Here is an 18425-nt window from a genome sequence, read left to right on the forward strand (position 1 = left end):
ATATAATTCGCATAAAAAGTGATGCTAATACATAATAAAGCACAAAAAGACCGGTCAAACCATTTAAAACGAACTTCAAAATCTCCTCTTTTGGTAATTAACTGCTATTAACACGTATTAATTCTCCCGTTACTGTGAATTAATACGCGTTAAAGTATATATATATAAACGGCTGGTTCAAGCTCACGAGGATAACGGCTGCCTCCAGGGTCACTCTTCTACCTGTCAATCTGCACTGCTTGTATACAATTTTGTGCACGCGATAGTGGCTGCGTCAAGGCAAACAGCACAGCACGAGAGCATCTACCACGTGGTCGTGCCTTCAAAACAAAAGTGCGGAGCTTTGGGAATTCAATCATTACTGTACGTTAATAAAATTAACTAAAATTCTGATTTAGCAAATACAATTGTTTTCTAACTTTCTCTTCCACTACAATCACAACTCCTGAAAAAGCTCGCTAAAACAACATTTATAAAACACGATGCTTTTATTTTGAAAGCCCCCCGACGAAACGCCAGCTTGTTTATTTTGCGGTACTTGACTCTGGTCAGAGCAAACGCTTCACTGTGTTGCTTTGAGCGTGGCTAGCAAACAAGCTAACGTCAGGTTATCAGCGTTAGCTCGTTAGCTAGCTTAGGTACAATGAGCGTGAAGACAGCTGCAACAAAACGGAGCTGACACAAACAGGGAACAGGTCAGCTAACATTAACGAGCTATAGCAAGCAGGGTGACTCACCCGGGAGATATGACTTCTCCAAGTTGACTGCATAGCTCCTTCACTATTCCAGCACGGTCCGATTTCACCTTCTTCTCTGGCAGCCTGGCACCATCAGTCCCCTTCTCCTGAGGTATGGGTGCACACAGTGCTAGCACGGAGTCCACGTTAACAAGAGAGCCGGCTTTGACTTTCCACTCTATAAGCCGGACAGGGAGAGCCCCGGCTGGCCAGCAGATATCCGCCACCTGCACCACGGGGCCCTCTGCAGCTGCACCATCGCCGCCACCACCACCAAAATCTGCAGGAGGATCCTCCATCTGCCCCGCACTCTCCAAAAACAAAATCTCCTTACTTTTGAAAAGCTGACAACTTAAAAGGTATCCACTCGACTTCGCAAACCCCCGTGTATCATTAAAACGTGCGAACCGTCAACATCGAGGAGAATTAAAACAAATGTGCTGCAGATTTAAACACAGCAGCTCCACAGTCCCAGCTACGTTCGCTCTTCCCGCCCGTAAACAGGAAAGCGCAACACTGCAGCGACACGGGTCGCTACAGTATCCGGTATACAGCAAGCCACTCGCGAAAAACACCAGAGAACTTCTATCGTCTCCGAGAACGCCCACTCTTTGGATCTCTGTTTTCTTAGAGGGCGCTCGCGAGGTAGTCCAGAATGAATACATCCCTGTGGACGTGAAGCCCCCAAATGTAAATTCCGTCGAGGATTTTATGCTGGGGACTTTATCGTGTGTTTTATAGGTGAATGTGAGGCAAAATATTTTACGGGGTTCGATTGTAGTTAAAATGCGTTTTATGTGACAGCGCAATAATAAGACACTTTACGGCATCTGCCATTTTGATTTTGGGCATAAAGCTAGTGAATCCTAAATTGACCAATCAACTTGCAGGTTTGGTTTTAGGAAAATCCGATTCTCTTTTTTTAAGATAAAGGAAATGATGTAACTGTTGTTATATTTTAGGTAGTAAAAATTATAGGTATGCAGAAAATAATGACAATAGTAATTTGTGGGTTTTTGTCTAGAAGCAGGTTTTACCCGTTTAGGTCCTTTTCACTTGTGATCATCGAGGACGAGCTCGCCGGCGCCCTCTGCAGTGCCGCTGGCTAATCTACAGTCAGTTTGTGTACAGTGGGATTAATAGGAAATGAAACTACTTCCCTAGATTATCTCTGAACGCAGTTTCTACTTAGGTTTCAAAATAAAACGACTCGTGCCTCTTTGTGACGCTTTTCACAATGTTGCCGTAAAGTCACCAATATGGTTATTCTAAGTGCTCCTTATTATAGATATCACCTATATAGCGCTTACATATTGTGTTAAAATCCGTGCAACCGTGAAAGATCATTATTTATGTTTTCCCTTTTTCTTTAAAGCCGCTGAACCCGCACAGACATGGTGTTACCTGACGCAACGTGATGTAACATATAAGTAACACTACACAAGTGTCTCATGGGGTTTTTTGCAATAAGAGCACGATATTTACAAATACAGTAATGTTTTAAGGTGTAAGTGAAGGAGGTTGTTATAGTTTAAGAAAGCCTTAGGTTTGATTGTATAGGTTATACCGGCCCTCGAGGTATGTTAATATTTAACTTTCCAGGCTGAAGATGGGACTGAAGGAAGTCAGCAGGGGAGATAGATGATGACCTTACAGGACAAGGACGTACCTCGCACTGTTCTAGCTACTCAATGACGAAGAACTTAAGCACCTCCTTCCAGAGTGTTCCTTACAACTAACCGAGATGTTTCACTACCCGATTTCTTTTTCACGCAGGTGTGAAAACGCCTTTCTTCTTATATTTCACAATAAAAGCCATAGAAATAGTCTTGAAATACCAGCAATAAAACATAGCTTACACAAGTAGCTTCCGTTAACGTTTGGATTTTATACTATGTTCTACAAATTATGAAATAGACATTTTTTTCTTATTAAATGTATAAAAGTTGTTGTGGGGGTTAATGAAATAGAATCTTTTTTTTTTCATTGAGGCAAAATTAGTAATTTAAAGGAACTCATGAAATTCCTGAAATTATATTTTAAATAAAATTATGTATATTGCACACCACAGGGCTTCTGTTACCTAACCTAGGTCATTGTCAGTGGCTGGATGCAGTAGGTCGTTGGATGGACTTAGCACTAGTGTGGTTAAAGTTCTACAATCTATTTCCATCAGTAAATAGACCTATTTGCTAAAGACAGGTTCTAGTTATTAACACAACGTGTGATGTTAAATTAAGTTTTCCTTTGCACATTCCTTAATTTTAGAAACACACACAGTGGAGGGAAGTATCTGCATTACACAGGAACTTTCCCAATGATCCACATATTACATCCACCATGACTCGTGTCCCATATCATTGGCACTGTATCAGTGCAAAAGAGACAACGATAGTGCAAAGGTAGCCCAGGTGGTGGGAGCCAATCATAATTCAAATACACACATGTCCAGTGTTGGTAGGAACCAAAATTTCTGTGAGGTAGGGGGACCTTTGTGTGTCTTCAGGCAGGAGGTGTGGGTGTGGTTTTAAGACGGATCTAATGATTTAGATTTTTTGTGACTATGTGACTATTTTCAGTTATCTCAATAATAAATAAGTAAGAAATCTTTTCACTTGTAGTTTTTATTTGCACGGCCGAACGAGCTGTCAAAAAAATAAACGGAAACTACAGTATGTGGGAGGGTACCATCTCGCATTGCGTTACCCTTTGGTTAAACATAAAGGAAACCAGTGTGCTGTTAGCAGTTTATGAAGGGGAAAGGTAAAGCGTTTACTGGTGGCTGCTGACACGGAATATTAATACGTCTCTTGGAGCGGGTCTGTTTTAATAACTCGGAAACATGATAGCGGAGAACTGTAAAGTGGTAAATAAATCGTATTTATTACACATTATTAACCCAATTCTCTCCAATTAGCAAGTTAATTGCTAGCCAGCTGCAATTGTTCCCGGTGTGTTAGCGTCTGTATATATTATCTGAAGTTTAAACTAAATGCCAAGGCCGTGTTTCAAAACCATACTGCTACCTAGAGTGTTTTAAAGCTGGTTTTGACATGACGTAAGAACACATTCAACACTCTTTTTCCAGCCATGATGTGAGTAGGAGAATGAGACTGCATGAGTGGATCGTGCGCGCTGGAACACTTGGGAGGATGGGGGTTTGGGCTGCTCAGGTCCCTGACCCCGCTGCCATGTGTGAATTGATTTATCAGCACTGGAAACATTTTGTCCCTCAAAAGCAAACTGCCAAGAACAACAAAGTGTCAGTGTAGCTGCTCATGTTCGCCTTGAGCCAGACGTTCTCGCTTCCCGTCCCTCGCGCGCACGTTTTCTTGTTGTTCCTCAGAACACAGTGTCTGTCCTCTGGGCCCACACTTTACTTCGTGTCCTAAACCCCTTTACCTAACTCGGGGGGTTGGTTAATGTTCACTTAACCTGTGCAAACACAGAGTTCAGATGTGTCAGATGGAAGTGGCGCTGTAGTTCACTCATACACTGCTTTGTTTTTCTTCAGTTGACGTTATGTCTGCATCAACTGGCTCTCCTCCGAAGAGCTCCGCTTCCTTCATCTCTCCCAGCAAGGCGATCTTTCAGTTCACTCAGGTAGCAGACAGCTGAGGACCGTAGATGAGCTTCAGGCTATGCTCAAGTCTGCATGCAATGAGACTGTATGTGTGTGTTTTAAATCTTGCAGGGATGCTAAGCGCAGAGGCTTGTTATGGAAGACGCTCGTTGGCCTCTCTGTTGGCGTTCCCGTGGCGGTGAGCATCAAGTATGCCATATCGGAGCCCAGACAGAGGAGACAGATGAGGATTGTGATTGAAGGGTTTGGCCGCTTCTGCAGGTTTGTATGAATGTCATTATCAGCATCATGAGATTCTAACACGTGTTCAGTCTGAGGCTGTGAAATGGTCTCTAAATGGTGACTTCTTATCTATTAAACTTGCATATTAGACTTGTATATCTAATAGTGTTCTCTAAGTATTGTCAGGAACATTAGCTAAAGTAGGTCATTTTTTTCATGAATGGATAAAAGCAAAAGAAACAAAAATGTCCTGACAACATTGCCTTTTATGGAAATCAATAATTTTATCCCTCTTATAAGGTTGTAAATTCCGTCTCATTACTTTTAGTTTTTGGGTTACACCACAAGACTGAGAGCAGGGTGGAGACGGGCAGGAGCAGATGTGTGGCCAAAGTCAATGTAGTCATTAAGCCAAAATGGCTTCTGTTTTGCCTCATTTATTATTCCACCAAGAGGTTACGTTTTTACTGTGCGTGTCATTCATTCTGTCTGTAAACATAACAGCCCAAAAAGTTAAGACTGAACTCTGATGAAACTTTGGGGGTGTAGAGTGGGGTCATGTTAGCTTTGCATCCACTAAGCTATTCAAGGTCAGCTTCATTGGTCAAAACCTGACAAAAAGCCTGAGAAACTATTATTCTTGCTTGTGTGGTGTGTTTTATCAAGATGTATAAAATCTACTTTATAAAGACTGAAAGTATCAAAGTCGTTATATTGATGTGAAGCTCAAAGGCCCCATAGAGCTGTTTGAAACGGTGTTTCTTACTGCCGTTGTTTGTATTGACAAACATATCGGCATATAGGAAATGATTTATTGGCATTCTAAGTACCTCTTAACTTTGGACATCTGACCTCTTCTTAAAGGTCAAATGAGGTATAAAGATTATAAAAATCTGTTATCCTTTAAACTTTGCTTAAACTTCAGTTGCTTTTGTTTGTATTGGCAACATTTAGTAAGTGATATGGGTATATGACGATTCTAACTATCACTTTGCATTTAAATATTGACTTTTGACCTCACTTTTACATTTCACATCTGCCTTTTTTCAAGTTGACCCCAGAATGTGTTTCATCCTTAAATAAGGCATTGTCAAGAGAAAGAGAGCTACCTAACTCAAGGGACGAACTAGTGTTGTCTACACATAACAGACAACTTTGTGTTACTGGCAGCCCGTTGCCGTGTATTGTGTCCTTAAAGATTTGAGGAAACTGAATGCTGTGAGAAGGTCATGTCCTTAAAGAAGACCCGAGACAGCATCTGTGAGCTACATCGGGCCCTTCAGTTGGTGCATCTGTTCTCTGAAGCCTCAGAAGTGGTCTCAGTGGAAGGATGGCCAAATTACACAAGAACTCAACTGAAAATGCTAGTCTTCACTGGACTGTATGGAGGATCTTGGGAGACAGACTACAACAGTATGACTGTAAAACACAGTGGAAGCTCTGTCATGTTTTGGGGCTGCATTTCAGCTAGTGGGGTTGGGGATCTTTTTAAAAGTTATGGATTGTAAATGTAGAAAAGTGCCATCTGATTTTGGAAACCACTGTGCAATAACATATGGGAAGAGTCAAATTGTTTATGGCCTCATTTTTCAGCACAATGATCCCAAACACAGTGCCAGTGCCGTAAAATACCTGGACAGTGTTCTGTTGTGTGTTTATTCCATCAGTCATGGATCGGCCCCCCCAGAGCCTAGACCTCAGCTTTCTTAAAGCATTAAAGCAATGTGGGAACATCCTGATACAGAACAGAAGCCAACATTCAAAGAAGAGCTTTGACTGTCCTTCAAGAAACCTGCAGAACTAGTCCCAAAGACTACTTGAAGAAACTGCAAGAAAGCCTGACGTACGAGAGTTCAGGCTGTGTGGAAGAATAAAGCTGGCTGTGTTAAATGTTGATGTTCAAGCTTGTTACAATTAAACAAACTCTGTTTTTTCCTTCTTTGCTGTATTTACATGTATGTTTGCACGTTTCAATAAATCGCTGCTCCCCTTCCCGAGTTTCTTAGCAACACTTCCGCGCAGCGCTGTCTGTGCCTAGAAGCCATTAGCACTGGGCTTAATTGACCCATTCTTACCAATCAGAAGATCGATGCATTGATCCCTGATTTTTCCAGTCCATGTGCTGAGATGTCCTTGAGCAAGATATTGAACCCCAGTGCATCCGTGCAAGTGCATGCTTACATAAAAGTGACATAAGAATTTGCATCTTTGAGTTTTCAACCGAGTAGAAATGCAGAACGCACTTTTACCAAATGCTGCTAATAGGAAATCCAATCGTAGATGTTTTCTCTCTATTTTATAAGGTGAAGTCTGCAAAAATAAAGTGCCTTGGCCTTTATTTTTGCAGCTGCAGATATCTTTGAGCTGATGCTAGATTATTTAATTTGATTTCCAGATCCCCTTCCTCACACAACCCTTAACGGATCAGTATGTACTTCCAGCATGGAACCAGAAATCTCATGCAAATGCTTAAACCGTTACATCGCAGAACCATTGGTGCTTCTTAAATGAAACTAACAAGATAATATGTATGAAAGGATAAACATGAGGGCAGAGAATGACTCTGCTGTATTGCAGCAGCCTTTGTGTGTGGAGCCTAGTGGTAAATGAAGAGCACATGATTTTTATTACACTAGTGCTGTGTCACTGTATTTAAAGTACACTTTTGCTTTATTCTAACTTGCTGGAAGTGTAACAATTGCCTTTCTCGGATCAGTTCAGACAGACTACATTTTTAAGAACATTTTGCCATCCTCACTTTTTTTCTCACTAATCTTTATTATAGAAAAACGATCCTCTTACCGCTGATCGTGTTAGGAATCGTCATCACATGCTAGCAACTCTGTTTATTTGTAAGTCAGACCTTTCAGTTCCAGTAATCATCAGATATGTGTGTGTCCTCAGATCTCTCTCTGTGGGACTCTTCATTTCCGCTGACTACTGGTGGACCACCAACGTGCTGCTTCGTGGAATAGATGAGGTAAGTTTGTTTTTAGAGTGGGTCATATGGATTGACCCACTCTAAGCTTTGGCTGAAGCTCTGACAGTGAGTCCAAGGATTTCTTCATGACACCTAATGCCAGGGTCAGTGTGTCGTTGCCAAGCCTGCAGAGGTCTGTGTCCCGCTGCATGGATATGCTTCCCCAGATATCACTGACCCACTGAACAGTGGTACAGACAGCAAAACGTTCTTCAGATCCTTTTATGTCTGTCACATGTGCTCAGGGTGAACCTGCTCTCTCTGTGAAAAGTGCAAGGAATTAGTGGTGGAGCTGCCAATTCTGGTATTCTGTGGCATATGTCAGTCTCCGTGGTGCCAGGGAGTGAGCGAAGGGCCCACTAGAGGATGTCGACCCCTCAGGCCACCCTTATGAACCCATACAGGGTTCCCATGGCAATGACTTCAGCTTCCAGGCCCCTCTTCTGTGAAACCAGCTCCTAGTCTAGATTCTGGAGACAGACACCCTCCCTACTTTCAAGATCAGGTTTAAAACTTTTGATAAAGCTTATAGTTAAACCTGGATCAGGTGACCCTGAATCCTCCCTTAGTTATGCTGCAATAGTTTCAGACTACTGCGGGCTTGTCATGGTGCACTCAGCATTTCTTCTTCACTGTGTTTATACCCCACTCTGCATTTCCATAGTGTGTGTTTTGTCCTGTCCTCCTGTTTGTTTTTGGGTTTTTCCTTCCCAGTGTCCCCAAGTGCTTAATCAAAAGGGGGGTGTTTTTTCTGTATTGTTTTAGGGTCTTTACCTGACAGTATAAAGCACCTTGAGGTTGCTGTTACTGTTATTTGGTGCGTTATAATAAAAATGTAATTAAATAAAGTCTGTTTCTAATTGTTTCTGTCCTGTTGGAGGTCATTTTGTAACTCTGGGCCTTCTATGGTCCTCTCCAGCTCTCCTAGAGTAACTGCCTTTCTCCTAGAATCTCCTCTGTCCTCTTGACAGGTTTGCAAACAAACCTTCTGGCAATGGGACTTATTGATGTGCCATGCTGGACGTTTTGAACTACCTTTGCAGCCTCTGTAGGGTCCAGGTATCGCCCCAGCAGTGACACTGACACTAGCTAAATGCAAAAGTAGTCAAAAAACAGAAAAGATGAGGAGGGAAAAATGTCAGTGGCCACTTATAAAAAGCCATTCCTGTTTTGGGGGCTGTCTCATTGTTGCCCCTCTAATGCACCTGTTTTTAATTTCATTAACACCACCTTCTGCTGCTTGACTGGCCACATCAACATCCCAGAAGCTTCACTGAATTGATGCTATTCTCTCATTAAAATGTGCCCCTTTCATTTTTAGAGCAGAGTACATGTACATTATTTTCTCCCTTCAGTCACTTTATTACATGTGGGGTCCAAGCTTCATGTGAACTAGAAGGAACTAGTTAGCATTCATTTTTAGCACTGATGGCATTAATGCTTTCTGTCTTACGTGTATCTTCCTGTTAGAGCAATCCATCCTACGTGACTCAGATGTCAGCTTGCCACCAGAGGGCAGCAGAGTCCATTGTGGAAGGAGCTATAAAGAATGGAGGCCTGTACATTAAGCTTGGCCAAGGCCTGTGTGCCTTCAATCACCTGCTACCCCCTGAGTACATCCACACCCTGCAAGTACTAGAAGACAAAGCTCTAAACAGGAGGTACAAAGAGGTGAGGAGTGCAGCACAAGCAAAGCACAGGACTCGTGAAAGAGGACAGAGTGACACTGGTCAGGATGTGTCTGTCTCTAACAGGTGGACGCTCTCTTTGAAGAAGACTTCAACAAGACCCCTGATAAGCTTTTTAAAGCATTCGACTATGAGCCCATTGCTGCTGCCAGCTTAGCTCAGGTTCATAAAGCCCTGCTGTTTGATGGGACTCCGGTCGCTGTGAAGGTGAGCTGCTGAAATCACTGTTAACATTTTAAATGACCTCACTACAGCAGTGAAGCATTAGCCTCATGAAACAATGATTCAGTTATATCTGAGGTTTTATTTTTGGTTATGGGAAAGTTTGGTCCTGACTTTTAATAGTTTCTCGTCGTGTTTCACACAGGTGCAGTTCATTGACCTCAGGGATCGCTTTGATGGAGATATCCGAACATTGGAGATCCTGCTGGATATTATTAAGTTCATGCACCCCAGTTTTGGGTTCCGATGGGTCCTTAAGGTCAGAAAGTGTCTGTATGACTTGACCGATTCACTCGATGTTCTAAACCCAGGGTGTCCAACTCCAGGCCTCAAGGGCCCGTGTCCTGCAGGTTTTAGATGTGCCCTTGATCCAACACAGCTGATTTAAATGGCTAAATTACCTCCTCAACATCTCTTGAAGTTCTCCAGAGGCCTGTTAATGAACTCATTTGAGTCAGGATGATATCTAAAACCTGCAGAACACTGGCCCTTGAGGCCTGGAGTTCACCACAGTTTTCTGTTTAGAAAACTTCAGAAGTTACAGAGTTTTATTGTAATTTGTGTAGGACTTGAAGGGAACACTGGCTCAGGAGCTGGACTTTGAGAATGAGGCCAGGAACTCTGAGAGGTGCGCAGAGGAGCTGAAACACTTTAAATTTGTGGTTGTACCTAAAGTCTTCTGGGAGCAAACCAGCAAGGTGAAGTTGTTGTCAGTGGTACAGAGTAGTGCTGGGCGATATGGAAAAAATATTTATCATGATAGGAATTATTTTATATGACGATAACGATATATATCACAATGTACCACCTGACCTGTGGTCATCTGGAAAGTACGCAGTCTGTAAACAGCGAGCGCAGAGGGTGCAGTCTTTGTTAATGAAATGGATGGTTACGCTCATGTAGGGCTGCGTATCTCTGCTCGTCCATAGGCCAGTCGTCAAGGCATAATGCACAACACTGCAAACATCCTTCTCTACTTTGGGCCGGCATGCGTCATAAGCGAGGCAACTCGACTTTATTGAAGTGCTTACGACCGGACATAACGTACCTCGGATCAAGGACTTTGACGAGGTCACGAAAGCTGTCCTTCTCAACTACATAAACAGGGGCCATGCCTTTACAAATGTAACGCGAGATGGCTCCTGTGATTTGTTTATGGCGCTGGTACGTTTTCTCATAAGGGCCTTGTGTGAAAGACTGCTGTATCTTCGGCTGGCTATAGTTTTTCTTTTCCCAACTTGCTCCCATCGTTCCACAACTTGGTTTAGCTTGAATTTTCTAGATTCTTGAGTATTCCTTTTCGTGGACCGTCTGTAGGTGATAGAAGAGATTTGTTGTGTTGCCATCGGGTGCAGGAATAGTTTTATAGCATAGCTTGCAAATGGGCGTCTTCTGCTCCGTGTTGGTGCTGTTGAACCCAAAATGTAACCAAATCACAGATGTACCCCCTCTTTTTGGTCAAAGTGCTTCTTCCTGGGCTGCCTGTGTAGCTGTCTCTGCCTGTTGCATGTCCGGGCATGAAACTGCAACATGTCGCACGTCCATCGTTTTGAGTTACCGTAAAGCATGTCGCAAATCCAGGTGCACGTAAAGCAGCACCATGTCGCAAAACCACAAGACGGAGTTTCTTTGCGAAAAATATCTTTTTTTTTTTTTAATACTTTATTTTCTCTTGCATAAAGTTAAGAGTATGTATAGTGAGAAGACAACACTAATATATTTGCCACAGGCTATTTAATGTTATATTTTATGTAATAATTTATAAAATTATGATAGAAACAATAGAAGACAAATGGCATGATAGACACTTTTCTATCGTCCACACGATATATATCGTCATATCGCCCAGCACTAGTACAGAGTAAGTGCACAATAATACTGCTCGACTTCCATCAGCATCCTCTTTATTTTTTCTCTCCAATACTCAGAGAGTGCTGACAGCAGAGTTTTGCGACGGCTGTAAAATCAACAGCGTGGAAGAAATAAAACGTCAAGGACTGAGTCTGAAAGATGTAAGCTGCGCAGCTGACGATACTCTAAATCCTCGAGTCACTCACCTCTTCTCACTCTCTGTTTCAGTGTCTTTTGTTTCTCTTGTCTCACCCTCAACCAGTTGTGGCAGGTGGCTGCCCCTCCCTGAGCCTGATTGTGCTGGAGGTTTCTTCCTGTTAAAATACATTTTTCCTTCTCACTGTCACCAAGTGCTTGTTATTGTTGGGTCTGTGCAACATGAACCACTTTGAGGCAACAGTTTTTGTGATTTGGTGCTATATAAAATAAATGTAGCTTTATTTTTCAGACTGCAGATAAACTGATCAGAACATTTGCTGAGCAGATATTCTACACGGGTTTCATCCATGCAGACCCTCACCCCGGGAATGGTAGGTACATCACATGGACTGTAGAGCATGGAGCCACTGGTGTTGTTACTCTGCATTTTTAAACCTCAGCATTAGTGTTTTGGTTTCCGCCATGTTGTTGTTGTTCTTTATAATGACCCAAAAAGGCTCATAATTTGGAATGAGGGTGCATTTTAAACCCAACACTGGCTACCTTGTAAGGACAATCTTTACCTTATAGAAGTGATTCAATAAAGTCCTGTGATTTCACTCATTAAAACTGAAGCACAAACTTCCTGGATGCTCTGTTCCACATAACAGGACATGTTGTTTGTCAGTTAATTCCATTAAAATCTACGAAAGGCATCAACACAGCTGACAAAGAAGCCAGACACCTGTAAGCCTTAGAAAAATCCAAATGAGAAAAGTCACACACTTGAGTGTTTATTAAGAAACTTGTTTATAGCAGGGTTGTTAAATCAGTGGCTATGTGGGAAGTTTAATTCTTTAAAATTCTGAGATTTTTTGTTTTTACTTTATTTTTTTACATTAACGTTCATAAACAAGTTCAAGTTGTTTACTCATGCTAAAAAAAAACATATACATATCATATGACATGACATGAGTTAGTAACAGAGGTTCTAAAGAGAAGAAGTCACTCAAATTTGGATCATGTGTTGCAGTTCTCGTGAGGCGAGGTCCTGACAACAAGGCGGAGCTGGTGCTGTTGGACCACGGCTTGTACGAATACCTCAGCCAGCAGTAAGAAACTGATGAGTCGGCATGAGATACTCTCAGGTTTTTGTTCAGCTATCTGCTTTAACTCTGACCTTTGAACTTAGAGATCGAGAGGCCCTCTGTAAACTTTGGAGGTCCATAGTCCTCAGGGACGAGGCAGAAATGAAGCAGCAGTCCAGCGCCCTCGGGGTCAAAGGTCAGGACGCTTGACTTAAACGCCATGTTAATTCAATTCAATTCAATTCAATTTTATTTATATAGCGCCAAATCACAACAAAAGTCGCCTCAAGGCGCTTCATAGATACAGAGAAAAACCCAACAATCATATGACCCATTATGAGCAAGCACTTTGGCGACAGTGGGAAGGAAAAACTCCCTTTTGACAGGAAGAAACCTCCGGCAGAACCAGGCTCAGGGAGGGGCGGCCATCTGCTGCGACCAGTTGGGGTGAGAGAAGGAAGACAGGATAAAAGACATGCTGTGGAAGAGAGACAGAGGTTAATAACAGATATGATTCAATGCAGAGAGGTCTATTAATACATAGTGAGTGAGAAAGGTGACTGGAAAGGAAAAACTCAATGCATCATGGGAATCCCCCGGCAGCCTACGTCTATTGCAGCATAACTAAGGGAGGATTCAGGGTCACCTGGTCCAGCCCTAACTATATGCTTTAGCAAAAAGGAAAGTTTTAAGCCTAATCTTAAAAGTAGAGATAGTTTCTGTCTCCCGAATCCAAACTGGAAGCTGGTTCCACAGAAGAGGGGCCTGAAAACTGAAGGCTCTCCCTCCCATTCTACTTTTAAATACTCTAGGAACAACAAGTAGGCCTGCAGAGCGAGAGCGAAGTGCTCTAATAGGGTGATGTGGTGCTATAAGGTCATTAAGATAAGATGGGGCCTGATTATTTAAGACCTTGTATGTGAGGAGCAGGATTTTGAATTCAATTCTGGACTTAACAGGAAGCCAATGAAGGGAAGCCAAAACAGGAGAAATTTGCTCTCTCCTTCTAGTCCCTGTCAGTACTCTTGCTGCAGCATTTTGGATTAGCTGAAGGCTTTTCAGTGAGTTTTTTGGACATCCTGATAATAATGAATTACAGTAGTCCAGCCTGGAAGTAATAAATGCATGAACTAGTTTTTCAGCGTCACTCTGAGACAGGATATTTCTAATTTTAGAGATGTTGCGCAAATGGAAGAAAGCAGTCTTACATATTTGTTTAATATGTGCGTTGAAGGACATGTCCTGGTCAAAAATGACTCCAAGGTTCCTCACAGCGTTACTGGAGGCCAAGGTAATGCCATCCAGAGTAAGAATCTGGTTAGATACCATATTTCTAAGATTTTCAGGGCCGAGTACAATAACCTCAGTTTTATCTGAATTAAGAAGCAGAAAGTTAGCGGCCATCCAGGTCTTTATGTCTTTAAGACATTCCTGCAGTTTAACTAATTGGTGTGTGTTATCTGGCTTCATGGACAGATAGAGCTGGGTGTCATCTGCATAGCAGTGAAAATGTATGCTATGTCTTCTAATGATGCTGCCTAAGGGAAGCATGTATAATGTAAACAGAATTGGTCCTAGCACTGAACCCTGTGGAACTCCATAATTAACCTCAGTGTGTGAAGAGGACTCTCCATTTACATGCACAAATTGGAGTCTATTAGATAGATATGATACAAACCACTGCAGTGCAGTACCTGTAATACCTACAGCATGTTCTAATCGCTCTAATAGGATATTATGGTCGACAGTATCGAACGCTGCACTGAGGTCTAGCAGGACAAGCACAGAGATGAGTCCACTGTCAGAGGCCTTAAGAAGATCATTTGTAACCTTCACTAAAGCTGTTTCTGTGCTGTGATGAGCTCTGAAACCTGACTGAAACTCTTCAAATAAACCATTCCTCTGCAGATGATCTGTTAGCTGTTTGACAACTACTCTTTCAAGGATTTTTGATATGAAAGGAAGGTTGGAGATTGGCCTATAATTAGCTAAGACTGCTGGGTCTAGAGATGGCTTTTTGAGTAAAGGTTTAACTACAGCCAGCTTGAAGGCCTGTGGTACATAGCCGATTATTAGAGATAGGTTGATCATATTTAAGATCGAAGAATTAATTAATGGCAGGACTTTTTTGAGCAGTTTTGTAGGAATGGGGTCTAAAAGACACGTTGATGGTTTGGAGGAAGTAATTATTGAAGTTAACTCAGAAAGATCAATTGGAGAAAAAGAGTCTAACTTAACATCAATGGTACTAAGAGTAGCTGTAGATAATATTACATCTGTGGGATGATTACTGGTAATTTTTTCTCTAATGATAAAAATTTTATTTGTGAAGAAGTTCATGAAGTCATTACTAGTTAATGTTAAAGGGATGGTTGGCTCAACAGAGCTCTGACTGTTTGTCAGCCTGGCTACAGTGCTGAAGAGAAACCTGGGGTTGTTCTTATTTTCTTCAATCAGTGATGAATAGTAAGATGTTCTGGCTTTGCGGAGGGCTTTCTTATAAAGCAGCAAACTATTTCTCCAGGCTAAATGATGATCCTCTAAATTTGTGACACGCCATTTCCTCTCCAGATTACGAGTCATCTGCTTTAGGGTACGTGTTTGAGAATTATACCACGGAGTCAGGTACTTCTGATTAGAGACCTTAGTTTTCACTGGAGCTACAGTATCCAGAGTCGTACGTAGTGAGGAGGTGAAATTATTAACAAGATAATCGACCTCTGTTGGGGTAGCGTTCAGATAGCTGCTCTGCTCTGTGTTGGTACAGGGCATTGAAGATGATAACAGTGGATGGATTATATTCTTAAACTTAGTTACAGCGCTTTCAGAAAGACATCTACTTTGATAAAATCTACTCTCCACCGCTGTGTAATCAATTATTGTAAATGTAAATGTTATCAGGAAATGATCAGACAGGAGAGGGTTTTCAGGAAACACTGTTAAATGTTCAGTTTCTATGCCATATGTTAAAACAAGATCTAGAGTGTGATTAAAGTGGTGGGTGGGTTCTTTTACATTTTGAGAGAAGCCAATTGAGTCTAATAACAGACTAAATGCCATGTTGAGGCTGTCATTTTTAGCATCTACATGGATGTTAAAATCACCCACAATAATTATTTTATTTGAGCTCAGAACTAAATTAGATATAAAGTCTGAGAAATCAGACAGAAACTCTGTGTAAGGCCCAGGTGGACGATAGATGATAACAAGTAAGACTGGTTTCTGAGTTTCACAGCTGGGGTGGACAATGTTAAGCATCAGGCTTTCAAATGAATTAAAAGTCTGTCTTGGTCTTTCATTAATTAATAGGCTGATGTGAAAAATTGCTGCCACACCGCCCCCTCGGCCTGTGCTTCGAGGTTTCTGGTAGTTAGAATGACTCGGGGGTGTTGATTCATTTAAACTAACATAATCATCCTGCTGCAACCAGGTTTCTGTAAGGCAGAGTAAATCAATTTGTTGGTCAATTATTAAGTCATGTACTAACAGAGACTTGGAGGAGAGAGACCTAATATTTAATAATCCACATTTCACTGTTTTACTCTTTGGTTCAGATGTGGATACTGTACTGTTCTTTCTTTGTAATTGTTTATGTTTAAGTTGTTTGTTGCTGGTTTTTAGTTTGTTTTTTGTCTTTTTGGAAGCTGACACAGTCTCTATGGAGATGGGTTTTTGGGGGGGTAGCAGGAGGAGAGAAGCTGCAGAGAGGCGTGTAAGACTGCAACTCTGCTTCCTGGTCCCAACTCTGGATAGTCATATTTGGGGGGGTTTAATAAATTTGTCCATATTTCTAGAAATGAGAGCTGCTCCATCCAAAGTGGGATGGATGCCGTCTCTCCTAACAAGACCAGGTTTCCTCCAGAAGGTTTGCCAATTATCTATGAAGCCCACATCGTTTCTGGGACACCACTCAGACAGCCAGCAATTTAAGGAGAACATGCGGCTGTTAACTTTGTTATGAACAAATGTGGGGATTAAAATCAAACACGAGGGCTCGTCGTCCTCTGCAGAGTACTTCCTCTTCTGCGAGATGCTGCTGCAGCAACCAATCAACATGCACAAGTTGGGTCTGTCCAACATCCTGAGCAAGGAGGAGACGGCCTACATGCGTGAGATGGCCGTCCACCGCTTCGAGAGCATCATGCAGGTGCTGAAGTCGATGCCTCGGCCCATGCTGCTGGTGTTCAGGAACATCAACACGGTGCGGAGCATCAACATCAGACTGGGGGCGCCGGTGGACCGCTACTTTGTCATGGCCAAGAGGTAAACACCCTAACACAACATCTCAGGGGTCAGGGCCATTAAGGATGAGATTAGCATTGTGTAAAGCAATATTTCTTTTGGGAATGTCAGTCGGTACTTAGCTTTAAATTAGTGGGTATGCTGCGTGTTGCCCTTGTGTGGATACAGCTGCAAGGATCAGCTAATATACAGTCACTTCTGACTCCAAAAATCATCAGCCAAAAACCCTAATGCACAGACACCAGTAGGTGATGGCTTATGACTCTGTCCATCTGTTATCTACAGTCTGTTTAAAAGACCTGATGCCTGGAAGTATTCAAACAATAAAGAGCGTAATGAGTAAATGTCTGCTGGGCAGTTAGTGTGAACCCTGAGTAAGCAGAACCCAAAGTGAGCCCCACACACACTCAAAGAAAACCAGGCCTCAGGATCAATACGTTTGTCCTTATTTGGTTTTTTTGAGACGCTTTGAACTTTATTCTGTGCTTATCAAAGAAAAATGTCCCCACACGGTTGGTCAGAAAGCACTATGGATTTCTAGTTCAGGACCTTGCATTAATAACTTAAAGGCACATGACCTCTATTGGACAAAGTTTTGTGAAGAAATAAAAACCGATCAATGCACCGCACTGAACTCCATCGCAAACTGTTGAAGTTCACACTTCCACAGTCAGCTCATTTTCCAGCATGAAAGTTATAATAGAAATTTCCCCAGAGCGCAAAGTTGTTTGAGCAAAAATGCAGAATTTTAAACCTGACGCTGATGTTAGGGCTGGATTACATGTTTATTTTTAAATATAATTTTGTGTCTCGGTGACCATTAAAGTTGATTAAAACAATACTTTAAAATATCTGCCTCAAGAAGTGCTGTGAGTGATAATCTTTTGTGAAGCCTCCACATCTCCAGCAGAATGTCGTAAAAGTTTGCAGATCTTGTGCATGTCTCTTTTTCTCATCAACAGCGCCGTGCGAGGCTGGGGGAAGATTCAGGCTGAGAAGGTCGGCGTCCTCCCCCAGCTTTGGCTCTTCCGCTGGGGGAGGACTGCATGGGAGAGCGTCAAGTTTGAAGTTGCTCTGAGGTGTGCAATAATTAAAGAAATTATATGTTCTGTGATTGGAGCCACTGAGGCTGATTAGATTACTTTTACAGATCAGAGATGGCAGTGATGAGCCTGACACGTGCGGTCCTGGCGCTGCTCCAGTACTTGGGCCTCCTATCGCTGGACTCCGACTTGTACGAGTACCTGAAATAGCGCGCAAGCGTCTCACTACAAAGGATTCATTCCAAGCACAAGTGAACGCAGCTCATCAGTGAGCCTTTTGCTGCTCAAGCAGCTCCGAGTGCTGGTGGTTTACGTTGCTGCTCGACCGTGAGCAACGTTCCCACCAAACCACCTTCAGGGTCTGCTGGGGGAGAATGTGCTCCACAACAGGACTGTAAGCATCCGTTCCAGGGCGAGAGGAGCAACACCACCAATGTGACTTTTAAGTAATTAAATCTTATTTATTTTAAGAGTAATTTTGGGAAACCAAATCCAATGAGGTTTTTAACCTGCAGGTTTTTTAATGAAGCAGACATTTTCTCAGTTATTCTGTCAGACAGTATTTTGTCCAGTACCACCTGACTGTTTAAATTATGAGAACATGGTAATAAAACACGAAGAAATCACACCA

At 42.2% G+C, this 18425-nt stretch overlaps 2 protein-coding genes across 6 annotated transcripts in view; one reads left to right on the forward strand and one right to left on the reverse strand.

The window, feature by feature from the left end:
• ctdp1 (CTD (carboxy-terminal domain, RNA polymerase II, polypeptide A) phosphatase, subunit 1) overlaps nt 1-1036 on the reverse strand; it is an 88108-nt gene extending 87072 nt beyond the window's left edge. For all 3 annotated transcript variants that reach the window (XM_084919106.1, XM_084919105.1, XM_084919107.1), the window contains exon 1: nt 738-1036. In XM_084919106.1, coding sequence (XP_084775232.1) covers nt 738-1036 — 299 coding nt within the window. The remainder of the gene's footprint in view (nt 1-737) is intronic.
• On the forward strand, nt 1004-18420 carry adck5 (aarF domain containing kinase 5). 3 transcript variants are annotated; one of them, XM_084919108.1, is made up of 15 exons: nt 3437-3603; nt 4252-4340; nt 4432-4581; nt 7447-7522; nt 8993-9193; nt 9277-9417; nt 9578-9691; nt 9999-10130; nt 11361-11444; nt 11732-11813; nt 12455-12533; nt 12614-12705; nt 16520-16772; nt 17714-17830; nt 17902-18420. In XM_084919108.1, the coding sequence occupies exons 1-15, from the start codon at nt 3580-3582 to the stop codon at nt 18002-18004; spliced, it is 1737 nt and encodes a 578-aa protein (XP_084775234.1). In that variant the 5' UTR covers nt 3437-3579; the 3' UTR covers nt 18005-18420. The 3 variants fall into 3 exon arrangements, with proteins under 3 accessions (XP_084775236.1, XP_084775234.1, XP_084775235.1); XM_084919110.1 differs by lacking the exons at nt 3437-3603; nt 4252-4340 and adding an exon at nt 1004-1096; XM_084919109.1 differs by lacking the exon at nt 4252-4340.
• Nucleotides 18421-18425: the final 5 nt, after the last annotated feature.

The sequence above is a fragment of the Perissodus microlepis genome, chromosome 22, assembly GCF_051167445.1.
Source record: "Perissodus microlepis isolate ML-2025 ecotype Zambia chromosome 22, ASM5116744v1, whole genome shotgun sequence".
In the NCBI taxonomy this organism is placed as follows: Eukaryota; Metazoa; Chordata; class Actinopteri; order Cichliformes; family Cichlidae; genus Perissodus; species Perissodus microlepis.